General features: G+C 37.0%; 1 protein-coding gene across 4 annotated transcripts in view; it reads right to left on the minus strand.

The window, feature by feature from the left end:
- The window catches only part of LOC131677859 (uncharacterized), a 176118-nt gene that overhangs the window by 142499 nt on the left and 6690 nt on the right, over positions 1-26929 (minus strand). For 2 of the 4 annotated variants that reach the window (XR_009303441.1, XR_009303440.1), the window contains exons 2-3: positions 7757-8104; positions 3736-5440 (exon numbers count right to left, since the gene is read on the minus strand). Coding sequence is in view for 1 of the 4 variants with exons in the window: in XM_058957932.1 (XP_058813915.1) it covers positions 7757-7811 (55 nt within the window). In the remaining 3 variants the exon portion in view is untranslated. The remainder of the gene's footprint in view (positions 1-3735; positions 5441-7756; positions 8105-26929) is intronic. The other 2 variants (XM_058957932.1, XM_058957931.1) reach the window with 1 other exon arrangement.

Here is a 26929-nt window from a genome sequence, read left to right on the forward strand (position 1 = left end):
TCGTAAACAAACGATTTTCGACTCAATATAACTTTAATTCAAAGCGTTGGGATCATTCTTCGTCAAAACAAAAGAATAAAATTTATAAGTAGAATATTTCACTATAGACGACATCGTGTTTCAAAGTTCCTACCCATGGGGCACACTGATACATTTTACCACCGACTGTTTATTATCCAAAAAATGTTATTTCCCGTGAATTTTACCAGCTGGAAAAAATATATTTATTAGTTAACAACAGAGTATCACTGTTGGTTACACAAATAGCAAGTATTATCATCAAAATTAAATTGTAGAAAAAATGTGTTTCATTGTTACCCTCTCTCCCCTAAGTATAGAAGTTGGATTCTACTTCTGCTTTACAGCTTTACTTCCCTTGCGAAGAAAAACTCAACAATCTCGGCTGGGATTGAACCCAGGCCAACTGGAATGACTGGCGGTCACGCTTACCCTTCAACCACCGGCGCGGTCTATAAATTGTTTATGAAAAATCTGCTAAATTGAATTCGTGGCGACGCTACCGAGTTTCGGAGAATCTTAAATTCAAACATAATATTTCGAGAAAATCTCATTTTGTACTATAATTCATAAAAACAATACAGTGGAAAAAATAGATAAATTTCAAAGTAATTTTTCTTCTTCTTTTGAAACAATTTTCAATAACATACGCAGAAAACTGCATAGCTAGGTTAGTCAAAAGTGTGTAAGAAGGCGGCAAATTTAATTTTTTGTTCCGAGCGAGAAAAAGCCTTGCGCAGCTACTGCTTCCACAGTGGGAATGTAAATTTATCAGGGATTTTAAGCTTTTACTACAACTAAACAACTTATCCTTATAATATGTTAAGGAAAGTTGTTGTGCTTTGCAAAGCCGTTCTTTCCATTTAAACAGAAACTTGGGTGGTTGTAGTTTTAATAAAATTTGAAAGGGAACTTTTTAATGGTTCGAGAAAGAGCCTTACCATCTTCGATGAAGTTGTAGAACAACACATATTAGAAAAAATTTCTGAAGACATTCAAGCTCTTTTATACTTTCCATTCCACGACAAATCCAAATGTAAGCTCTAGGGTGTTTCTTAAAAAAATTATTTTATTTCTAGAACTTTTGTAGTTTTTATTTTACACTGAAATACCCTTTGGACAACTTTAAAATAATTTTAGGGCGCATAACTTGTTCTTATACACCAGCTACTGAACTTTTTTCGTTTTAAAGTAATGAGAACTTTACATAAAAAATATAGCTTCAGAGGTTCCGTATATTGAGACAAACTATTCTTCTTCAAAATATATGAAAATATCTAAGTCATTTTAATAAAAACTCAAAAAGTGCGAAGTTATATAAATAAAACCATTTTTTAAAATACACTCCAATTTTTTCCGTAAATTTCTGATAAAATGAAAAATACTAGAGGTAGAGCTCCAGTGTCTTCGAAAAAGTTTTTTAAAATTTTATTTTCAACAAAAGTTGCAAAAAAGCTGAGATTCGGCTGAAAAAATGAAGTGTGCTTGGACCACTTACAGACACTTTCCAATCTTGACGAACTGAGTCGAATGGTATATAAGGGGTCGTACACAAATGACGTAGCTTTTTTTCGGCGATTTTTGACTCCTCCCTCCCCCCTCGTAGCATTTGGTCACAAAATTCTAACCTCCCCCTCGTAAATGACGTAGCATTTACCTACTCCCTGCCCCTCGCACCATGCAAAGCGGCCGGGCGATGAAAAAAATACATATGGTTTTCAATTATTTTAAATACATGTCCTTTCGAAATATTTGACGACTTTCATCAACATGTTCATTATAACAGAAAATTGCGTGCAAAGTAAGCCCATTTCATGACAAATATAGTGTTGATAGTTTTGTTCTAAATTTTATATGTCAAGGGGAGCATGGAGAGAAGTTCTCTCAGTTCACAATCCTACAGCTGCCAATAATTTTAAGAAGCATACGTTAATCTAAATTACTAAATTTTGTTTGGTTGAATCCGAAGTGAAAATTTAATTCAGCTTCCAAACTAAGTCTACTAGTTATCTACATTAGCTAACTAATGTAGCAAGTTAAATCCGCATACAAAATCTTTTCGTATTTTTGCGAACTTGTAATTCTGCGAATCGTAAAATTTACCGCATGAAAAACCGCATCAAAAGTAACTTGTTTGAATTTAAATTTATTTCTCTTGAGAATGGAGGATCATTAAATTGTTTTCAACAATGGGTTTTAAACTTAATGCTACGTCGCACAACTTCAGACCCTACCCTCCCCCTCGTCACACTTCGTTACAAATCCCTACCCCCCAAAATGCTACGTCATTTATGCACGGCCCCTAACACTTGTCCCTCAAGTCCTCGGTTGAAAAGTCATGTTTCAGCATCATTGCTCAGTCTTACTTTATATGAGAAAGGCAAAAAAATATCATGCTTTTAATGAACCGATTAAACTTCATAAAATAATTTTGAACATTGAACATATATGAAAATAAAGGAACTGTTTTAGTTACGTAGTTACGTGAGCTGCAATGTCAGCACCAACCAAAAATACCAATAACAGCACATGGCTTAACGATACTATCGTAAATAATTTGTTAGGTGCATGTTTGAAAAAAAAGATATCATCAAAATTGAAACAAATTCGCTGACTTTTTTGGAACGATAGTTACTGCAGAAGTTTTGCAGAGGATTTAGAACGCTTCGCACTTATTAACAAAGTAGTAAGGTAGGCCAAAGATTAGAAGTAAAAAGATTGATATATTTTTTTTTGCATTAGCTAAGGGGCCGTGCATAAATGACGTAGCATTTTGGGGGATAGGGAGGGTATACCAAATTTGAGAACGAAGTGTGACGAGGGGGAGGGTAGGGTCTGAAGTTGTGCGACGTAGCATTAAGTTTAAAACCCATTGTTTAGAGAAAACAATTTAATGATCCTCCATTCCCAAGAGAAATAAATTTAAATTCAAACAAGTTACTTTTGATGCGGTTTTTCATGAGGTAAATTTTACGATTCGCAGAATTACAAGTTTGCAAAAATACGAAAAGATTTTGTATGCGGATTTAACTTGCTACATTAGTTAGCTAATGTAGCTAACTAGTAGACTTAGTTTGGAAGCTGAATTAAATTTTCACTTCGGATTCAACCAAACAAAATTTAGTAATTTAAATTAACGTATGCTTCTTAAAATTATTGGCAGCTGTAGGATTGTGAACTGAGAGAACTTCTCTCCATGCTCCCCTTGACATATAAAATTTAGAACAAAACTATCAACACTATATTTGTCATGAAATGGGCTTACTTTGCACGCAATTTTCTGTTATAATGAAAATGTTCATGAAAGTCGTCAAACATTTCGAAAGGACATGTATTTAAAATAATTGAAAACCATATGTATTTTTTTCATCGCCCGGCCGCTTTGCATGGTACGAGGGGGAGGGGGTAGGTAAATGCTACGTTATTTACGAGGGGGAGGTTAGAATTTTGTGACCAAATGCTACGAGGGGGGAGGGAGGAGTCAAAAATCGCCGAAAAAAAGCTACGTCATTTGTGTACGGCCCCTAAAACAAATCCAATATTTTTTTAGCTCATAAGCAGGCAGAGAACTTGACTAGTATTCACATGACACCGCAAACAATAGCTTCCGGTTCCAAGCAAATATTAAATCGATTTCCCACTTGCTTAGACGGATTTTCCCTCAATATAAATATGGTAATATGCATCAATGACCTTATCCTAACTAATTAGAATCACCTTCATAAAAGTCCTTGTCAATCCTTGCAGTTCAGATCTTTGACCGACCTGAACGTACGACGACAAGCCTATGAGAACTGCACCGCTTTGCCCTTGCAGAACCAAGGTATATGCTATCTCTATTTGATTCCCATATCAGCAACTGGGCTCCAATCTAGATTGGATAAGAATTAATTTAAAGCAATGGTAAAATCTACGATGTATGTTTTGGACGAACCAAATACTTTTTCCAGCGCTCACAGTAAACTTTTAACGTACATCCACTGTTGCCAAATTGGTACAATCAATTGAGGGTACCTACCTTGTAGCTGTGCTCAAACACTTAAACAAAAAACGGTATTAATTTATAATACAAAAGTATATGTTATACACGACTTTGAAATCATTGAATGAAGCCTTTTTTACTGGAAAATATGTTAATTATGAGGGATAATAAAATGATATTAATTAATGTTGCCCGGCTGCAAGCAGTTTTCATATAAATTCAGGTGTAAATAAAGTATCAAAACGGAACAATGTTAAAGAATTTTAACCGAACCTTTTTCCGCAAAGGAGAGAATTTTCGTGCCGCCGAAAAGATTCTGCTTCTCACTGTCGGAATGCGTTGGCAGTTTGTACTTCATCTTCTTGGGGAAGAAATTATGCTGCTTTTCTAGACCACCGCCGCCGGTGCCAATGTCGGTCGCCTCGAAGAAAGTGTCGACGAAGGAATTTGAGAAATCTTTTGATAGATTCGCTTGCAAATATTTACTGTAGTAGTGCTTCTCAGCATAAGTGTTTCCAATATTTATCTTGTTACCGTACACGCGGTCTAGTGCTTCAAACACGTATTCATTCTTGGAAACGCGTGTAATGTTGGGTCTTTCCCGCAGGCCCAGTTTGTGGAGAATGTGATACTTGATAGTTTGCAAGAGAATTATTTCGATGGATGAGCCGATCTTTTGTACCACCGTATTCTCGGTGTCACGTCCTGGCTCGGAACGGTAAAAGCTCTTGCGAGAGTGGGCCAGCTTACGGTTGTAAAACTCCGTGATTACGTCGGTTACAAGATAGATGGTACTAAGAATAGTCTGTGAGTGGGAGGGGAGGGCCTCGTTCTCCAATCCAAATTCGTATATCTTTCGATTCGTTGAAAGCAAATTATTAAGACTACATCGTTTTGGTCGGGACTCACGCTTCGCTCTGGAATTTAGCACACCCTGCAGGTAGAATGATTCCAACTCCCTCTGAATTTCACACAATCGATACAGGATAAACTTATCTAGACAGCTAAACTTGATTGTATCAGTCCAAGATTGATTATTATCAGTCGAGCAGTGGCTTCGTAAATACTGCACTAAAGCGCTTGAGATATGATTGACGATACTGGAAATGTTTCCCGATTTGTTGAAGTAACCACCGAAGCTTTCGTCCGTTATGTCTAGACTCCAGACACATCCATCCGCTAGTGACTCATCAGAGTATGAAATTTCGAATGATTCTCTGCCTGAGCTTCCGTTCGAAGTGAGCTCGTTGCTAGTAGTTGTAAATAAACTTATCATAATCTCATAGGAAACATTTTGGGTATCACTTGAATCGACCATGGCAAAACAGCGAAAACAATCAATGCTCGAAGCGGTCATCGAAACACGGCTCATCAGAACAAGCCATAGAAGGGATGTGGCTCGTGTTCGCATACTGGTCCAGTTGTTTTGCAATTCCTTCTCTAGATTGTGCGTGCGGAAAAAGGGTAAACCATTAGGCTATGTTAGGGTGTCTCAATTATCAGATTTGTGACGTTCAATCTATTGAATCTCGTTCAATAGAACTATAGTTTTAGTAATATATAAGAATTTTTATTACATTCAACACTTTTCATAATTCATCACTATTTCGGCTTGGGTACATGAGCTAGGTTTCAAACATAACACTACACTGTATTCAGAAAAACATCGATTTTCAAACCGATTACAATGATTTTATTCATTTATAGCTATTATTTGCATCGATCCCATTCACATGATTTTGTTAGTATACTCTGATAAAATTCAATATATAGAATCTATTGATTTCTATCATGACTTTCGTAACTTGCAGCAGCACATAAAGGTTATATGTCATATATAAATTTCATGTGAAAACTATTGAAATTGATGTATGACAGATTGTGGCGTACATTCAATTTGTAATGATTTGTCACATAAAAACTCGTTTCGTAGCAGATTTCTAATCTAATGTTTGGATTTTTTATCAGTATAGAATATAAAAAAAAAATAGTGCACCAGCCAGTCGAATAAAAACTTTGTTGAGATATGCATAAATAATGTTGAATCGTCTCTGAAAATATGCCCATTCAGCATTTGTTCGCTTCGGTAAATAAAATACATTTTCCATTTTGTCAGATAGCGCCATTTATGGTGGCATGCATACAATCGAACGAAAAACGTATAATTCTGTCATTGTTTGTTCACTTTCAAATCCATTTCAAGGCTGATCCAAATGCATGAACTGTACAAATTACTTCCAACGAAAGGATTCGCTACAGCCGAATATGTAAGTACCCCATGGCACATGTTTTGTTTTCACATGTGTCGAGTGTTGATGTTGCCCTCAGTGCACCAAGATATAAGAGGATATAAGTAGGTGAGCTGTGCATATGTAGGCTGAAAAGGATTTGCAAATGACGGTAATGATGGCTGGGCGACGACGGTGTCTAGTAATGCACACTTTGTCACGCCACAATCAACGTTTATTTAACAGAAGCACTTGGAAAAGCAGGCCGGAAAATGCAAACACTGCCTGAAGCATCATGATTTGGAAATAATGGAATGGCAACAAGTTCAACATTATCCATTTCCATCCGAACAGAAGGGAATCGAGTGCCAACAGGAGAACGCTGGCCTGGTGGTGGGAAATGTTATTTTGGGACAGTTTCACGCTTGGTTAGAATCATTGGACATTGAAAAATCAATAATAACGAGTCAACTGTGTAATATGTTGAAATTTAGTAGTAAATTTAAATCAATTGAAATTGCCGTTGTGGCTCTAAGTGATGTTAATCATGAATTAACAACAAGTTATGTAAAGTCGTTAGGAATGTTGGAATGAGCCTAATTTGGCATTATTAAGGAATGTGCAGCACTATTTTATTAATAACTGGAATGGAATGCCTATAAATTGATTTTTAAACATTATCCTCGTTCCAAGTAGTGTAATGTGCCTATTTTCTAGTTAGAATAGCGTCCGCAATCATAGTTCAATGCATTGGCTTTAATAGTAGGGCGATAATTAGGGTAATCGTTTTGAGTTTCTTGTTTTTAGAATGGTTCTTGAGAGCGGAACACTGTTGCCGTTTCTTTCCGATAATCATATTCTTGATTTATTTGGTCATAAAAAGTGTCGGTTTGATTCTTACTCACAGCAGCGACAAATTTAGCTAACATCAAAAACATCATTAGTTTCGAACTTCGGATAAACGGAGATGTGTTTCAGTAATTGAGTTCCTTTCAATTATCATTTAACAAAATTCGCATAAAAATGTATTGAAAATATTCAGCCTTATAAGCAGAAGACACTGTTTCTGTCGTCGTTTGTCGTTACCATCATTCGCCATCGCTCATAATTTCATCAACGGCAAAAGGAAATGATTGATGATACATCTATACCAATTTTCCACACCATTTTCCCCCGATCCCAGCGTTCCAAATTAATAATTCATGCATCGTTTGGGATCCTTTCAATGTTTGAAATATTGCCTAGTTTTCCCGCATCGTTCGCTTGTGAACCGCAGTTTTTTCTCTTTTGATGAGTGACAGTGTACAGCAGATAATGTTACATCAGCTGCAAGAGGGACTTTGAAGTGTTGGCACCTTTGTGTGTTTGTTTGTCTTCATGTGTCAAGCTTAAAACAGTTATATTGGAATTGTGACTCCTGCATACGTGTAAACTGTGTGTATTCCAATGCAAACATGTACGAGAAACTACAACATATCAGATGAAAAACGTAGACTACATCTAGGGGAACGCTATCGGGTTATCCTACCTCCAGCATCCGACGATCTCTGTGATATTCCGCGCTTCATTTCGTGTTTGCCCATAACCTTTGTACTGTCCGATGAGGAACGGCCAGCTGTTGGTATGTTTGAAGAGGCGGATGAGGCGGAAGTTGATTGTGTCGGCTGTCCGGGTTGCTGCTGATGCGTCTGCTGGATCTGTTGCAGATGCTGACTGTGACGACGTTGCTGTTGTTGGTGTGATGAGTTCAATTGAGCACTTGGTTCGGTTGGATGTCTAATTTTTGGACGAAACCCCTTGTTAGGGTATGACGGGTACTATCGTCCAGCAATACGGATCCAGTCACGGCTCAGATCATTGTTGTTGTACCAGATACCTGTGGGGTAATTTATATAAATACCTGTTAGATTTTGGTCACTCATGAATGCTTTGAATAATAATATTAGGTACAAAGCGCTTATTAAGAAATTGAGTGCTATGGTTAAACCACTGTAAACCTCGAACAAATACAGTGTTGGACAAAACAATAAGATTACTATACAAAATGCAAAATTTATCATTTTCAATTCTTCTTCCATTGATTGTCGAGTTATGTTTGTGCAAATTAATTCATTTGTTATTGCGTTTCATGAATAACATAAGAAATGAACATTTTCGCAGTTTTTACATTAAACTTCATTAAAAAGAAACTATATTTGGACTTCGAAAATTTACCGATAGAACAATAAGGCCAGTACACAGCAGTACTGTAACATTTAAATCATGTTAATGATCCAGTCTGAAGATTATATCATTAGTATTTGGTTAGCAATTATATCTTGGATGCTTCTAGATGGTTGATCGCCCTTCTTGTATCTTTTCACTATCTTTCTCTTTCTCTTTCTTAAGTGGTTTTTCAGGATCAAGTTATTTTTTAACAACCTGTTCAAAGTTTTTTTGGATATAGATCCCGTAATCTGAAGCTATTTTTCGGAGGTTTACAAACGACTACCAATCATTGCCAGTTGGCTGCTATGGATAACCCATCAGTTTTGCTACGAGTGTATCAGTGTGGCGTATGACTATGTTCGTACTCTCCAGGAAGCACCTCGTTGTCAGCATCGATCGCAGAAGTAATTTCGGAGAACTGTCGACGAATGCACAACGTGTACGCGGCTTATTACTTATGTGTGGGCTGAAACTGAGAATAAATCGTACTGTATGTATTGCCCATATGCGGATTTCGCGAGCACATCAATTGGGGAAGTAGTTTAGGAATGGATGAAGATTCAGCCCGGTTGCAGCATTCTTGAATATTTGTGAAACTTATGGAAAAGGTTTACCAAAAGGCGTCTCCTAGTGCACACATTGTCAAGTCTTCTAGCACGAACTGTGTGGGTGCTTACCGTATTTCCGAATGTTTTCTGAGTGCTATGACTATCATTTATGGATAAGATTACACACAGCAAGTAATGAGTTTTGCATGCAATTTAAAATGTGAAGAAAGCATCACGTTTGACTCTTAAAAGATACCGGGTTATTATAGAATTGATATAAGCTGTATAATAGAAAACTCGTAAGTAACTTGTCTGAAGAAAGTGGATGCCTAATATGGCTCACGATGGAAAATCATAGTCGCAGAACGCAGTACCTGACTAGGAAGATAGATTAACGAGTTCCTCAAGCACCGACACTGAAGCGGACGTCCTGCCAAAAGAAAATATCTACAAGGTGGTCTAGATGGAACATATAGGCAAACAAAACGAAATATCCGACTGTCAAGTTTGTTCATCAAGGATGTACCGTAAACCGGGGTGACTTTGATCATCGGGGTGACTTTGATCACTCGAAACTTTTTTCGTAGATCGCTTATTAAACCAGAATAGTCTACCGAATCATTTTAATTTGAAATGATTTTTACTCTAAACTTATAAAATACTGATTTTTTATACTTTTTGAGTATATTGTTCGGTTTTTGGGTACAAAAACTACAAAAAACTGAAATTTGATTTTACCTTTTTTTACGAAGCTTCGTAACGTGTCTATTTTTTATAAAACAAATAAATCTAAGATATGAGCAAGAGTAATAAATTACAAGCAAGTTTTTATTTTCCTTTACATTAGGATGTGCCAAATTTAATTTTAAGAGTTTGTTTATTTTAAATACACTTTTTGTCAAACTAGTTAGCAATTATTTCAAATTATTTTAAGCTAAAATTCGCAACATTTTTTTAAGGTTTTCAATATTCCAACGTGTTAATATGGATGAAACTTTTTGTACATTGATAAAGCACAGAAATAATTTTTTTTAGCAGTTTTAAATATTTTCAGAATCTTTTATGTTAGTTGGACACAAATTATACGAATTTTGGTTACTCGAATTTTACAGTAGATTGAAATACTTTTTATAATACCAATTAACATCTATTTAACAATGAGTATCTTTTCAGAATTAGTTTAAACAAACATTTGAATGAAAAACATTGACATCAATAACTTAATGTGGGTGAACATGCAGGTTATCAAAGTCACCCCGGACTACGAAAACGGACTTCAACTTGACATCATTTTTGGAAAAATAGCTGTAAGCGGACTATTTTAGGTAAAACCATACAATCTTGTTCTCCATACATCAGTACATGGTTTAAAAATATTAAACTTGAAAAGAATGTATTGCGTCTAAAAATATGTAATGATTACTTCGAAAAGTGATCAATGTCACCCCGGTTTACGGTACCAGATAATGGAGGAGGAGTTTCCGGTGATAATCCATTTTTATATACCATGAAACTTATTATTTCACTCTCACCCCAAAAGCATATCCCATTTCCTTCCCTACTAACAAAATCAAACATCCGCAATACCTATGGATATTGTGTAAGTTCCTCGTATCTTCTTAAGTACCGTAAACCGGGGTGACATTGATCACTTTTCGAAGTAATCATTACTTATTTTTAGACGCAACACATTTTTTTCCAGTTTAATATTTTTAAAACATATACTGATGTATGGAGAACAAGATTGGATGGTTTTGCCTAAAATTGTCCGCTTACAGCGATTTTTCCAAAAATGAATTCAAGTTGAAGCCCGTTTTCGAATTCCGGGGTGACTTTGATAACGCGCATGTTCACCCACATTAAGTAATTGATGTCAATGTTTTTCATTCAAATGTTTGTTAAAACTATTACTGGAAAGACACTCATTGTCAAATAGATGTTAATTGGTATTATTCAAAGTATTTCAATGTACTATAAAATTCGAGTAACCAAAATTCGTATAATTTGTGTACAACTAGAATAAAAGGTTCTGAAAACCTTTAAAACTGTCAAAATTGTTTTATTTCAGTATTTTATCAATGTACAAATAGTTTCATCCATTTTAACACGTTGGAATATTGAACAATAAAAAAAATGTTGCGAATTTTAGCTTTAAATAATTGGAAATAATTGCCAACTAGTTTCACAAAAAATTGTATTTAAAGTAAACTCTTAAAAGTAAATTTGGAACATCCCACTCTAAAGAAAAATAAAAACTCGCTTGTAATTTATTACCCTTGCCCAAATCTGACATTTATTTGTTTTATAAAAAAAATAGACACGTTACGAAGCTTCGTCAAAACAAATTTCGGTTTTTTGTGGTTTTTGTATCCAAAACCGAACAATATACTCAAAAATTATAACAAATCAGTATTTTATAAGTTTAGAGTAAAAATCACTTCAAATTAAAATGATTCGATAGACTATTCTGGTTTAATAAGCGATCTACGAAAAAAGTTACGAGTGATCAAAGTCACCCCGATGATCAAAGTCACCCCGGTTTACGGTATGCATTCAACTAATATTTTCTTGCCTCCAGCGATCGTAAGGACATGGCCAGGTGTGCAGTGAACTATACTATCGTATAAATTTCACTATATCAGCTAATTATGATGAGTGCGATTGTTTTTGCTATGCTAGTCACTTTGTTACGTAGATGTTATTATTATCCAACATTTTTTTAACGGTTTGAGCGATCTCTTCTAGTCTCGTATAAACTGCATCTTGTACAGGCAAACCGGCCTCATTTGTCCCCTCTTTAACCCTCAAAAAGGCACGCGGGTCTCAGAAGCCCGGCACGTTACAATTTTTTAGTTATAAAAAAATGTGTGTGCAGTATAAGCTTGGGCATGGAAAGTTTAATAAATAGCTTTTAGATCTATAACAAAAATAAAGAATTGTGAAATTTTCATCTATTCTATCTAATTGAATTTTTTAAATGCACAAAAAGGCAAACCGGGCCTAGCAGGCCCGGTGTGCATGCAATATTTACTAGAAATACCACGGTTTTATACATTAATATTTATCTGAAGAAAAAAAAAACATTTTGATGAGCTCATCTCCATATTAGCAGGTATTTTTTCAAAATATAATTAATTTTATCTTTTTACTTTTTTTATAAGAAAACATAGCATTCGATAATCACATGTGTCATATTTTTGTGTAAATACTTTCATTTCACTCACTGTGGTCCACTTGACAATTATTTGGATCCAACATAACCTAACTTTGTCGTTATTGTCTGTTTTTGTTGTCTATTCTTGGTGTTATAGTTGTCGTAATTATTCAAATTGTAGCAACAAAAAATTGAAATGGCTACAAGACGATCTGCCCATGTTTTCAATCGCCTCAAGGAATATGAAATAATGGAAGAAATTCGAGAAAATTCAACAGCTGACAATGCCGAATCTGATTTGCAAAGTGAGGAAGAAGATGCGAATGATATTGCTTCCGACGATGAATCTGATGCAGACTGGTAAGAAGAATCTAAATATGTACTCCGGTTATGCATCAGAAGAAATTAATACCAACCCAGAAACATTTGTTGGTCGTGATCATACGAAACGGAGCTCAGAACCAATCGACGGTCGATGTCATCCTACGAATACTCACCTTTTGAGAAAAAAATCACCTTTTTACATCCATCGCCTTATACACTGAAATCGGGATTTGGTGCGTGTTCGTACTCATCATCCTGTAATTTCGGAACCGGAAGTCGGATCAATTAGAAATTCAACAGCAGCCAATGGGAACGCTGTAACTTTCATTTGAAACCAAGTTTGTAAAAATCGGTAAAGACTTCGCTGAGAAAAGTATAACATTATCTTAGAAACTTGGTAAGTTCCCCGTAAGATAAGAACCGTCATAGCTGACCAATGTGGTCGAAGCGCCTTCGATGGGTCATTGATGATCTAGACATGCAAAGTCAAGCAATGTTTCACACATTTTAATATATAAAGGGCGAACACGAAATTATTACGACACCGAAAATGTCATGCCAATTTTCTTATAATGTTTAAAATCAAACCAAAATTTTAGGGTAGTTTTATACATATATTTACTTCAAAAATCAAAAGAAAAGTTAATCGATGGAGCCTTGAGTGTAAAATTGAACGCATTTTCGCTTGATCAAAGTCTTTACAGTATCATCCGGTACCAGTTTCTCAGTTTTTTTTTCCATTTTCTTAACATGTCCTTCTCGTCTTTGACTGTCTTCTTGCTCTTCCGAAGTTCCCGCTTCATCATTGCCCAGTACTGCTCCACCGGGCGCAGCTCCGGACAGTTTGGCGGATTCATGTCCTTTGGAAAAAAAAATGGACAGAATTGGCTTCATACCACTCCAGGACACTTTTAGAATAGTGGCATGATGCCAAATCTGGCCAAAATAGCGGAGCTCGCTCGTGCTGCTGCAAGAACGGCAAAAGGCGCTTCTCGAGGCACTCAGATTTGTAGATCTCGCCATTTACTGTGCCCTTTGTCACGAAAGGCTTACTCCTCAGTCCGCAAGAGCAGATGGCCTGCCAAATGAGATATTTGGAGGCGAACTTCGACATTTTCTTCTACTTAAATTTGTCGTCCATATAGAACTTGCTCTTGCCGGCGAAAAACTCCAACCCCGGAGTTTGCTTAAAATCGGCTTTTATATACGTTTCGTCGTCCATCACACAGCAGCCATATTTTGTCAGCATCTTCTCGTAGAGCTTCCGTGCCCGAGTTTTAGCCGTCGATTGTTGCCACTCATCGCGGTTTGGGAAGTTCTGTACCTTGTATGTATGTAGTCCAGCTCTCTTCTTTGCATTCTGGACGTAGCTCTGCGACATGCCGATCTTTTTAGCCAAATCACGACTTGAGACGTTGGGATTTGCTTTAATCATCCGCTTCACCTTTCCCTCCGTCTTTTTGTTCTCCGGTCCCGGTTTTCTTCCAGCTCCTTTGCCGTGGTCCAACGTCAACCGCTCCTGGAACCGCTTCAACACTCTGGAGACGGTTGAATGGTGAATTTTCAACATTTTTCCCAACTGCCGGTGCGACAGGTCAGGAAATTCCAGGTGTTTTGGAAGAATTTGTTCTCTCGACTCGCGTTGGTTCACCTCCATTTTCGTTGAATCGAAAAACACGACTTCGAGTTTGACAGCATGTAAACAATACACATCAATGAGAAAGTGTGCAAAATTTGGTTGATTTTTACCCAATGGTAAAAAAGTAATGCCCTGTTGAATGTGTCGCAATAATTTCATGTTCGCCCATTATTGCATCATTTGGACATCATGGTGGTACCAGTTTATATGGGAATTTGCTGTGTGATCGTACTCTTCAACCCGTAATTCCAGAACCAAAACTCGGATTAATAAAAAATGAATATCGACCGATGGGAAGGTTGTACCTTTCATTTGAGACTTAATTTGTGCAAATCGGTCCAGCCATCTCTGAGAAAAATCGGTGAGATTGTTTGCCACATACATACATCCATACATACATACACACACATACAGGCATTTTACGATTACTAAGTCGGTTTTCATGGTCATGGGTTCATGAGGGTCAATCATTTACACATCATCTGTTCATAGATTTCAAGACGGCCTACGATTCAGTGAAACGAAATGAATTATGGCAAATTATGCTAGAACATGGTTTTCCGACGAAACTAATACGACTGATTCGTGTAACGCTGGATGGATCGAAATCAAGTGTAAGGGTTGAAATTTCGACATCTTTCGTAACCTTGGTGGGATTGAAGCAGGGTCAAATCTACTGTTTAACATAGCGCTCGAGGGAGCGATTAGGAGAGCTGGTGTGCAGATAAGCAGTACCAACATCGCACAATGGCACATGCTCCTGGGCTTTGCGGACGAGATCGATAATATCGGGATCGACCGACGGGCCGTGGAGGAGGCATTTGCGCCTTATAAGAGGGATACAGTGAGAATTGGACTCATGATTAATATCGGCAAACAAAATACATGTTCGTTGTAAAACCACGTTGGTCCAGTAGTGGAAGTGGTAGTGTAGTGGTGCTGGATGGTAAAATATTTGAAATGGTCTATGAATTTGTGTACCTTGGAACTCTAGTGACGTGCGATAACGATGTTACCCCCGAGGTGAAAAGGCTTATTGCAGCTGCACATAGACTTATTACGAACTTTGTAACCAGCTTAAGCCCTGCAGTATGCGAACAAAGACGATATTCGCTCTATATACGACCCTGATTCTCCCGGTGGCTTCATACGGTCACGAAGCATGGACGTTAAAGGAAGTCGACCGTAGAGCATTCGGAGTATTCGAGCGTAAGGTGGTGCGACCAATACTCGGAGGTAAGTAGAGGATGAAATCTGGCGGCGCCGCATGAACCATAGCCATCCGTTATACCAGATATAAGGGATGTATATTGTGAAGCTGATAAAACACGGCAGACTGCGGTGGGCTGGACACGTGGTCCGAATGCCGGATGAGCGTCAAACGAAGACAATATTCAACAGGGAACTTGGAACAGGCCGTCGGCTTCGTGGCAGGCCGCTTACACGATGGCTTTATACGGTTGAAGAGGACCTGAGAGCGACTGGAAGCGATTGGCCGATCCTGGGCCGAGTCTAGTGGAGGAGGATACTCCATTCGGCGTAGGCGCATCGAGGAGCAGCTGTAGTCCATCAAGTATCAATTAAGTTTGTTTGGATGTATTGTCACTAATATTCAGCTTTTTGAGCCTCGAATCAAATCCAACAAAACCTAATTACCCAAGCAGCACGGTATGTTGATAAGTTGTTTTTACAACACCAATGTCAAACATTAATTTGTGAAAATATTACTGTAGCAAGCGTTATTCAACTATTATGCAATTAAAAAAGCGCAAGGGGTGGAGCTTATAGGCAACATGTTCATTTGTTCCGAATGAAGTACCAAGAATCCTAATAACAACAAAGATTGCTGCAATAATGCTAGCGATTGCTTTGAAAACAACTTTGTCGAAAGGAAATGAAACTTAATGTGTTTCATGAAATTGTTATGCAAACAAAGCATAGATATTGTGTTCACATTCAAATATGACAATATCATTAATGTGGGTGAAAATGTATAACCAATAAAAATGAATCGAGTAATTTTTGAAAATACTTTGATATTTTTAAAGGGCCTTAAAACGTTGATATAAACTCAATAAATTTTATACTTATTTTGTTAATTATTTATCATACGCAAAGCACTGTGTTCAAATATGCTTTTTTCGAAGGTAAATCAAAAATTTGAAGCATATTATTGATGAAAATTTTGGGTTCCGATCAAAAAATCTATACATATTAACTGTTCGTCAGCAACTTTTATCGAGAAAGAATTCATTCTATCAATGAATATGGCGGTTGTTTTTATTTCTACTATGTTACAAACAGAAGTTGAGTAAAAGTTTTATAAGTGTATCCATAATCAAATTTGCTGACAAGTTGAATAATAATGTCATCTCCAATTTTCGCGATGATGCTTGCAACAAAATTGTTTTAGCTGTGCAGTAGTCACAAACACAATGCAAAAAACATCAATAATATGTGTCAAAGTTGATTGTTTCAGAAAACATTAGCACTACAAATGAATAACTAAGGTGTAACGTGCAGCAGCTGTGTTTCACACATGCAACAGTCATGTTTTTTGCAATTCTGTTGTCATTGTAATGCAACATATAACTTTTATTGTTTTTCTAGAACATGTTGCAAGTGCTGCTTGGGTATGTTACCCCTTTGTCCCATCTGACCATAGGATGTTCTGTACTTTTTGTTTAATTTTCGCAACCAGCCCCTTTCATTTGCTCCTTGGCGAACTGGAATCGAGTTTCCAGATATCTACTGGTCTAGTAGGACTTCGCGTTGGGCTCCTACCACAGGTTTATTCCCAACAAGCCTCCTCTGGAGAGTTCTGTGGGACACTGATTATATCTGCTCATCCTTGATCTTCGATGCTAGTTCAAATGTATCTATACTGGAAAGTCGTTTGATAGGCGTATCTTCAATTGCGGAAATTTTTCTGAACGTTTTGTCACCACACATGGTTTTGGATCACTACAGACATTGAAGACATGTTATCGGTCTTTTTAGAAGACGGAGAACAATATCTAGCTGGATTTTTTTCTCTTTTATCAGTGCTTTTAACAACATCTGTCACTTCTTCGAAAGTGATATCTTGGCCCCTTTTGTCTAAAAGCTTGCAACAAATTCATTGAAAACATATTTTTTATGCTTCCCCTAAGTTACAATAGTATTTTAACTACAAAATTTAGGGCAACAACTGAATTCCGTTTAGATTACAAATATGGTTCTATTTTTATATTGGGGTGTTTTGTTGACATCCCCGTTAAAATGTAAATTTCATCATCCTTACATTACTTTTCATGCCACAAAGAAGTTGGAAGCGCTCATTGATACGTCAGTGTTAGCGGTCGCCGCTAGACGACAGTCTTAATCATAACGTGGAGGTCTGTAGAGCAACAAGAAATTTTGACAACGCGGTGATCTTATTGTATTGTCCCTAATTGTTGAAAAAGTGCTTTATACGTCTTTAAAACGATAAACGATAGATTGTTGACATTTTATGATAGGGAAACGCGAATAACTTTTAAAATGACATAGGGCAAATGATCTTGAGTGGGACAATTTGTAGTTTTTGGTGCAGTATCGTCAACACATATCTCGATTTCGGAATACAATTAGAACAATATTTTAGCGTATCAGATGACAGGTAAAACTAATTTGGAAATACCGTTTTAATTCATCTAGTGGTGCAATTGTGCCTATCTCATTTATCCAAACTACGATTCCATGGCTGGGTATGTTTAATATAATGGTGGAAATGTCTATTACATATTCAGTGCGATTTACACATACGTACAATGAATCGAGAGCTTCGAACTTGAGTTTCTATGTGTCGACGCTGAAACACTTGACATCAGCGGCGGATCCAGGAGGAGGGTTCGGGAGTTAGGAACCCACCAAAAATTTTCAACTTGTTAAGAAATTTTAAATTAGTTTCTCAACTCAAAATCATTTTAATCCAAATTTTTCACTGGTTTTTCAGACCCACTAGGAAAATTTATTCTGGAGGAACTAGAAAATTTTATTCAGGTAGGGAGGTGCATGATGACGGAAGTGCGGTTTAGGAAAAGGTGGTGAGTGATGTGGGGGGAGAGGGAGTACCCCTAACCGTATTACCCTAATTACGCCCCTGTTAAAATACAGAAAACCTATACAAGTAAAAAAAATTAAGTTGACGATGTTCAGAGTGATTGTATAACCTTTCTATAGGAGAAAATGTAAATTGGTGTGTGTCTGCACTCTTAAACCCGTAACTCCGGAACCGGAACTCGGAATTTAATTAAATTCAACAGCACCCTATGGGAACGTTGTACCTTTCATTTGGGACTAAGTTTGATGAAATCAAACTTACGCACAACTACATACGCACACACACAGACGTTTGTCTAATTCGACGAACTGAGTCGGATGACATATGACAGACGGCCCTCCGGACCGGGATTAATTTGGCGATGTTCAAAGTGATTGCATAACCTTTCTATAGGAGAAAGGCAAAAGGTTCAAATTTAAATTAAACTGTGATTGGAACCAGAATAACAGTTTTACTGACTGAAGAATATTGAACATGAGTGGGATGTGCTTATCTTGAATGGAACTAAAAATAATTTTGATTAGGACTATAATTTCTGGCCTCTTTAAAAGTTTTACCATGTTTCAGATGTGATAGTGGTATATTCTATCAAAACATGCCAAAATCTATAACCCCCGAATTTAGATTTTTTCATAACAAAATGCTACCAAAAATGGCTCCTCTAGGAGAGAATAGCTGAAACTATTGATCTCAATCATGATTATTTGTAGTGCGATTTAACATCAAAAACTATAACTATACTTTATTTAAAATGTAATTCTTGGCATTTTCCGTAGTATTTTCAATCTATTCAAATGAAAATGTACTGGTGTTTGCTCACATTAGCATATATACAACTCAAATTTTCGAACTATTGTCTACTTGGGTACATAGGAAGCATGGAGAGGTGAACTTCCATCTGACGCAGTTTTTGTCCGGGCATGGATGCTTCCGGAAATACCTACATCGGTGGCGAAGGGACCAACAAAGTAACGACGTTGGTTAGAACGCCGCAGTAGAACCACAAATAGGGTTTCGGGAGAAATTCCGCCGCCGGGAAACTCACCGACGGTGTAGATTGGGTCCACCGCCGGAGACCAGTTGAGTAGTACGCGATGTAGCACCGGGCTCGGGTCGTCGGGGCGCCAGCGAACCGGACGTCAGGCTCCACCGGAATCGCCGGACCGACTGCTGGCTGGCCGTTGAGTAGGCTAGGTCCACCGCCGGGGACTAGACCAAGTAGACGAGGCGAGGAGCTTAATGGCTCACAGAAACGACATCTGTATCAGGAGCGGTCTGCCGCCGGGGAATTCACGATAGGGCTGATTCGGCGCCGTGGACTACCCGACAGAATCGTGACGAAAAGGGGAGCTAATTGGCTCACGAAACAAACACCGGTAACGAAAGAAATTCCGTTGTCGGGGAACTCTCAATCGGAGCAGGATAAGCGGTAAAGCTGGAAGATTTTAGTAGAGCTAAATGGCTCAAGAAAGCGGGTATCGGTGTCGGGGGAAATTCCTCCATCGGGGAACCATAGGTCGGAATAGGATGAGTTCACTGTTGAGCACTATCCAAGCGGATCGTGATGAGGCCGGGAGCTGAATGACTCACGGAAACATGAGCTGAATGGCTCAGGGAATCAGCCCCTAAACGGCTCACCACAGGGACGAGAAATAAACGGCGACGTAATGGATGGAGACAAGAAGCAGGAGAGGAACCGAGAGTTAAATCAAAGCTCATAGGTCGTGTCACTCCATGAACCATGCGAGGCTCCGAGATAGAGCAGCAGAAAGAGGTGCGACGAAAGCGCAACGAACCCCCCACGAAGTAATACGATGACGTAGTTCCGTGGGTGGTTAGGCACGAACTGAATCGAATGGTGTATGACACTCGGCCCTCCGGGCTTCGATTAAAAAGTCGATTTTTACAGTGATTGCATAGCCTTTCTTTATATGAGAAAGGCAAAAACCGATTTCAAATCATCTGACTGAAGCTCGTTCCTGATTGGTTCCCGCTAATTCCATGAACCAAGCCGCAAATCTGGTCAGAAAGAATTGTCATTTCAGTCGGTTTCAGCAAGTCCACTTGTCAGATGTCAACACCGGGAGAGAAGGTGATTATTAGGATTCATCTCCGTGGATTAATTTGTGCAGCTCTGTGTTAGAAAGCAGGAACAATTGGAACAAAAATCTCCCGCCCGGAGAATACTTTCTTCGGCAAACAAATTAGCCCTTATCAGCGCTATCTTTCCATTAGAAAGAATTAAATTGGAAAATCTTTTCTTTCGCCAACTATTAATGTGACTACGACTAACGTTTCAAAATAGAAGCCCCATTTCAAAATTTCGAAAAAAAAGCGCGTTTTGAAAGTTTGTAACTTTTATTGTACTTAACCAAAATACACAATGTTTAAACCAATCAGAAAAATAATCAGGAATCTTGTATAAGATTTGTACGTATGTATATTTTGCATGAATAAAGAAAAAAATAAAGGGTTGTGTACAAGAAAGGACCACGATGACATTAAAAATGCGACCATTTTTGTGAGCCAGCCATATTATTCGTGGATACATCCTGTAATGCCATCGACTTATTTAGGACTACATACAAAAGGTAACAAATCATATCCTCTACGGAATCTACTACACAATTGTTTTGATTATTTTCCAACAAATCGCGCAAAAATCTGTTTGTTCTGTACAGCACCGCGCAAATAATTGACGTTGGAAAACAAATCGGCAACTTCAATTGCCAAAAACTTAGAAACGATCGAAGCATTTTTCCGTCAATGCCACTTTTCTGGCTCGAATTTTTGTAGGTATTTTCTTGCTTCCGTCCAATTGGTCAATTTATTTGTTTTATCGCACATTTTTCGGATATTATTATAGAAAATAACTAACCCGATAAGACGGATGTTATTTTCCAAAGCACGAAATGGAAATTTCATTTGTAATTCTTCTGAGAACGATTTTGTGGTCCTAATAAGGACAGTTTGTTGTGAATATTATTTCGACGTTTCCTTGCCATTAATAATGCGACTTCTGTACACGTCTAGTGATGGAGGCAATTTTGAGAGTGCCTTTGTTTTATGCTGCTAACGGGGAGTATTCCTTCCAGGAACTAACGAAGCGGGTCGCCGGCGACAAGCGAACTGATTTCAACGATGATCAAATGTAAACTGAAAACATTTTCCTATAGACAATTAGTTTTACCTATCTCAGATGTGGTTCATCGTCAAAAGGGCGGCGCCAACAAGTAAACCACAAATCAAAGCACGGCTAAATAATGATTTTACAAAATCATTTCTATCAATATTTACGGTAATCGTATCCTCTACGGAATCTGCTACACAATTGTTATGATTATTTCCCAAACCACGCAAGAATCTGTTTGTTCCGTACAGTACAGCGGCAATTATTGGCTGTTTGTTTATGAGAATCATTTAGGTACCGTAAACCGGGGTGACTTTGATCATCGGGGTGACTTCGATCACTCGACACTTTTTTCTTAGATCGCTTATTAAACCAGAATAGTCTACCGAATCATTTTAATTTGAAATGATTTTTACTTAAAACTTATAAAATATTGATTTGTTATACATTTTGAGTATATTGTTCGGTTTTTGTGTACAAAAACTACAAAAAAACGAAATTTGACTTTACCTGATTTTTACGAAGCTTCGTAAAGTGTCTATTTTTATAAAACAAATAAATCTCAGATTTGAGCAAGAGTAATAAATTACAAGCGAGTTTTTATTTTCCTTTAGATTGGGATATGTTTAATTTAATTTTAAGAGTTTGTTTATTTTTAATACATTTTTTGTGAAACTAGTTGGCAATTATTTCAAATTATTTTAAGTTAAAATTCACAACATTTTTTTTATTGTTCAATATTCCAACGTGTTAAAATGGATGACACTTTTTGTACATTGATAAAACACTGAAACAAAACAATTTTAGTAGTTTTAAAGGTTTTCAGAATTTTTCATTCAAGTTGAAAAAAGTTAAACGAATTTTGGTTACTCGAATTTTACAGTACATTGAAATACTTTGTATAATACTAATTAACATCTATTTAACAATAAGTATCCCTCCAGAATTAGTTTAAACAATCTCTGGAATGAAAAACATTGACATCAATAACTTAATGTGGGTGAACATGCAGGTTATCAAAGTCACTCGGAACACGAAAACGGACTTCAAATCATTTTTGAAAAAATAGCTGTGAACATACAATTTTAGATAAAACCATCCAATCTTGTTCTCCATACATCAGTACATGTTTTAAAAATATTAAACTTGAAAAAAATGTGTTGCGTCGAAAAACATGTAATGATTACTTCAAAAAGTGATCAATGTCATCCCGGTTTACGGTACATACGTCCGTACACTATTCGTCGACCATCAAGTATCGAATGATAAGGCAAAAAGGAAATTCAGCACATAGATTTATAACTTTTCCTTGTTTGATTGACCTCTTAAATGCTCTGTATTTACGGCTCTGCTCGGACAAGTCGCCTCGTGTATGCACATTTCCCCCTTTTTCGTGAAATTTTTCAATTTCGATTCAATCGATTCTCAATAGAATACTTATATAGTACATCAATTTTATTAACAGCTATATTCAAGTCAAGGTGTTTCTGAATCGAGTGGTGTATAAATTATTGAGATCCATCAACTAATTGCGAAGTTATAACCGTACAAACCTTACATAGTTTCGTTACATAGGAGCTTTTCAAAATTTAGAATGACACCCAGCCCCAGATAGTGGAGTATGACTTTTTAATGTCAAAAGATCAGCATGTAATGTCTGAGAACCGAAGTGTTATGAAGTTTCATTTAAAAATTCTTGCAATATAATTAATTTGGGCCTGGTCTTTGGTTTGTTTTATCGTGGGAGGAAAATTTCGTTCATTTCCGATAGCGGCGAATTTCTCACAGGGTAACAATTCCTGTTCCGTAGAATTTGGCTCCTCAACGTCTCCAGGTGTTGAGGTACTTTCGCGGATGGTTTTTGTTGCTGACTGCTTGCGAATGGTCTGTTTGGTACGGGCTATGGCGCGAAAATTTCTGCTATTCTGGTGTACAACGATTGATGAGAAAACCGACCGACCAATATTTAGTATAGTAGCGCGAATCCGCACTACTATTACTCTCTTGCTCGCTCGTTTTCGTTCCTTTTCTATCCTTTCTGTTACTAATACTAGCATAACCTAAACGAATACGCGTCTTTACCCCTCCAACCATTAAGTGGGCAGTTTTGTCAAACGCATTTTCAGCTTTTCATCAATAAATTTTCAACAATATTTTCAAAGAATGTTCCAGATTGGAAAAGAAGAAAAATAGTTGACGATGGAAATAATAAATTTTAATTTCTTGACCATAATTATCATAACGAATCATTTCCCATTCAAACGTGATAACGTTCAATAGCATTAGATTTGAATTAACGCCCCGAAATCTAGTCACGACACTCTGGTTATGTCGCAGACATTACCCACCCATATTTTTTAACTAACTCGAAAAATAATTTCAAATTTTACCACTCTACTCATCACTAGCAGACTGAGCAATGACTGATGTGTGCGGGGACCGTCTGAGGTAGATCAGTGCGTTGCGTCTTCCGTTCAAATGTTCAAAAAAACTTGACAAAGATAATATTGTTAGTGTTTTTTGCCCTGGAGATGAAGACCTTCGAAACGCAGGTGGTAGACGCAATACAATATTATTGTAAGACACCCGTGACCAAACGCCATCTTTCTTTAATTGATCCAGCAATTTAATATTTTCATTATACGATGCAGAAAGAAAACATAAACGGTTTATAACACTACAGCTACACCAATCATGTCAACCCATGGACAACAGTTCAATCCGGAAATAGAAAGCAGAAGTCAGCAACATCCAACGAGAATCGAATCCATCATTTTCTACTTCACTCCGGTTATGTCTCTGACATTACCCACCCATCTTTTTAAAATTTTGGATTTTGTGAAAAATGACACATTTTTTCCGTGTATATTTTTTTTCGTAAAGAAGTATTCATTTCCTGCAACTCGTTCTCAACTAGTTTTGTTTTATAAAATGCGATAATCGAACATATTTTTAAAAAAATGCTACATGAGGAAATTTTTACGCCCTTTTGAAAAATTGCTATTCCTATTGACTGTGGAAAATGTTTAGTCCTCCATGCCAGTGAAACGTGTAAAGTTTTATCGGAATCTAAGATGGTCGGTCACGATTTTAAAGATTTTCAGATGGATCTTCGTAGAATTCCCCAAGTGCATAAATAAGTGGAAGAACATATACATTCCAATACTGAGTTAAACCGTACTTTCAGTCGGTATAGTTGTAATAGTATGAGTAGTTTATTATCTAACTACATGACTAAGTCAGTCTTTTTTTCATCCAATCTATTGGGGTTGTTTGGCGAGATTGGCAACTCCAAAATGACTACAAAATACGAAAATTATATTCAATGGCAAATTTGAAGTAAGTACGCAAGTAGACGGATTTGATTGAATTGATTGATCATAATTGTCCTCGTTTATTTATTGAGTCAAAATATCTCAAGCGGGCCACCCAAAGTAGGTAAAATTACAATTTTGATGTAAAATTCAATTTTTCGGCAGTATTTGGCATTGTAATCAATTCCAGATGGGCTCCGGGGAAAAATAACCATTATATTTAAATTTAATTTTTAGCCTGTTTTGCTAATTTTGAGGTGCTGAGTTCATTTTTAATATTAAAAGTCATAAAATAATAGTTTCACTTTTCCATACAGCGTCATCGAACCTTTCTTATGACTATGACCCAGTTGAGATTTTTCTGAGTTGGAAAAATCTATGGTTACGTCTTCTTTCGAAGGGGAAGTAAAGCCGTTGGTCCCCGGTCCATGAGTTGATGGGTCGATATCTAGTCCAGATAGTGGAGTCACCTCTCTGGCGTCGGTCTTTGGATTCGTAGTGGAAATAGGCCGATGGAAAATAATTATATCATGAAGAAGAATTGCACCCCTATGGTTACAAACAAATATTTTGCTACCGTGATGCTTGTGGAGCGCGCAGTAGTGTATACGGCCTTTAGCAAAAGCTAGTATCGGACTAACATTCCTTCCCTTCGCTGATTTCAAGTGTTTCGGCGTCGACACATATCATCTCAAGGTGATGGCTGTTGATCCATTGTATGCACATATGTGCAAATCGTACTGAATATGTAGGGAAATGTGTTCGGTTGTCGGCACACTTTTGTTTTTGGCTTACAACATTACTCCAAATGAACAATATATATGGGAATAAGCATGCCAATGGTAATCTAGAGGCCTTAGCTAATAACTTATTGAAGAATTTTTTTTGTCAACTTAAAAAAAGTTTTTAACAATTTAGTAAAATAATAATTTCTTACCATTTTGAAAAATGTGGTCGGTTGTCGGCATCCAAAAAAAATTTACTAAACATGGAAAAATATGAATGATGATCATCACGATTCAAAGGGAAAAGGAAATTTATTCATTTCAACAACCATCAAAGGCATTATGAACATCATTCTTCATCAGAATCACAATATGTGTATGTGGAAAACTACCCCATAGAAAATTTGATACTTATAAATTTCCCAGTCGACCGTCGAAATCGAGGTCGACAGATTAATTAACGGGTTTCGTCGGTGAACAATTTTCGTCACCATATTAATCGCTAGATTTAATCTGTGTGAATCTGGTATATACAGTGCTACGTAGCGGCGAAAACACGACCAGGTGGGCTTTCTTCGTGTAAATGTAAAACGCTTAACCGGAAGTTGCCTTCCTGGTTTTCAGAATGGTGCCAAAGATCGATCTCTGGTATCTATTCGTAAAGCCCACTCCAAAATACCGATTTTAATAAATAAATAAATTTTAGTAACCTTTTTGAAAACTGATCAAAAAAAATTTGTGGCGAACATTTTGGTGGCATTTAATGTTGAATTACAAAATAGTATAAATTCACATCGTAAATATTCAATGCGCATACTTTTTCGATCGATGTACTTCTTTCTGTAACACTAAGCAAATCATCAAAAAAAACTTTTAAGTAGAATATCACTTGTTCAAAAAAATATATTGGTTGTAGAACAAAGCATTGCGATTCTATTTATGCAAAATACCTACTGGAAAAACCATCAGCTTAGCTGAACGGTGCTTTTGAAAAAGTGGCTGTGATTTTTTGTCACACTACCATACCGTGCTGGTGTACGCAACACAACTGCGCAATGAAAAAACCACCGCCACTTTTTCAAAAGCACCATTCAGCCGATGGTTTTTCCAGCAGGTATTTTGCATGAATTAAATCGTGATGATCTAATAAATCGACTGATTTTCTTCTTTTAGAGCTTTGAAAAGGTTTAAATGGATAATCTGTTGGCAAAGCTGAACACAATTTTTCCTACGCATACTACCAAGCGTTCAATTCTAACACATGCTCAAAAAAGGTAACTTGAACCTTAATATGAATGGATGGCGTTTTGGTCACGGATTTCATATGACAATAAATCTATTTCATCTAACACCAAAGTTTCGCCTTCATCTTCAGGGCAAAAAACGGTTACAGTGTTATTGTCAAGTTATTTTGGACATTTAAACAGGAATCACAACACACAAATCTAAAACAGAAGGACTTCGCGCATACCCCAAGCAAACTGAGCAATGTTTCAAAATGGAGGCTTAATACGGTAAGCTTTGCGTGACAAAGAAACGTTTGAAGCAGTGCAAATTGAATATTTTTGGTATGGA

This window comes from Topomyia yanbarensis, chromosome 1 (assembly GCF_030247195.1).
Source record: "Topomyia yanbarensis strain Yona2022 chromosome 1, ASM3024719v1, whole genome shotgun sequence".
Lineage (NCBI taxonomy): Eukaryota > Metazoa > Arthropoda > Insecta > Diptera > Culicidae > Topomyia > Topomyia yanbarensis.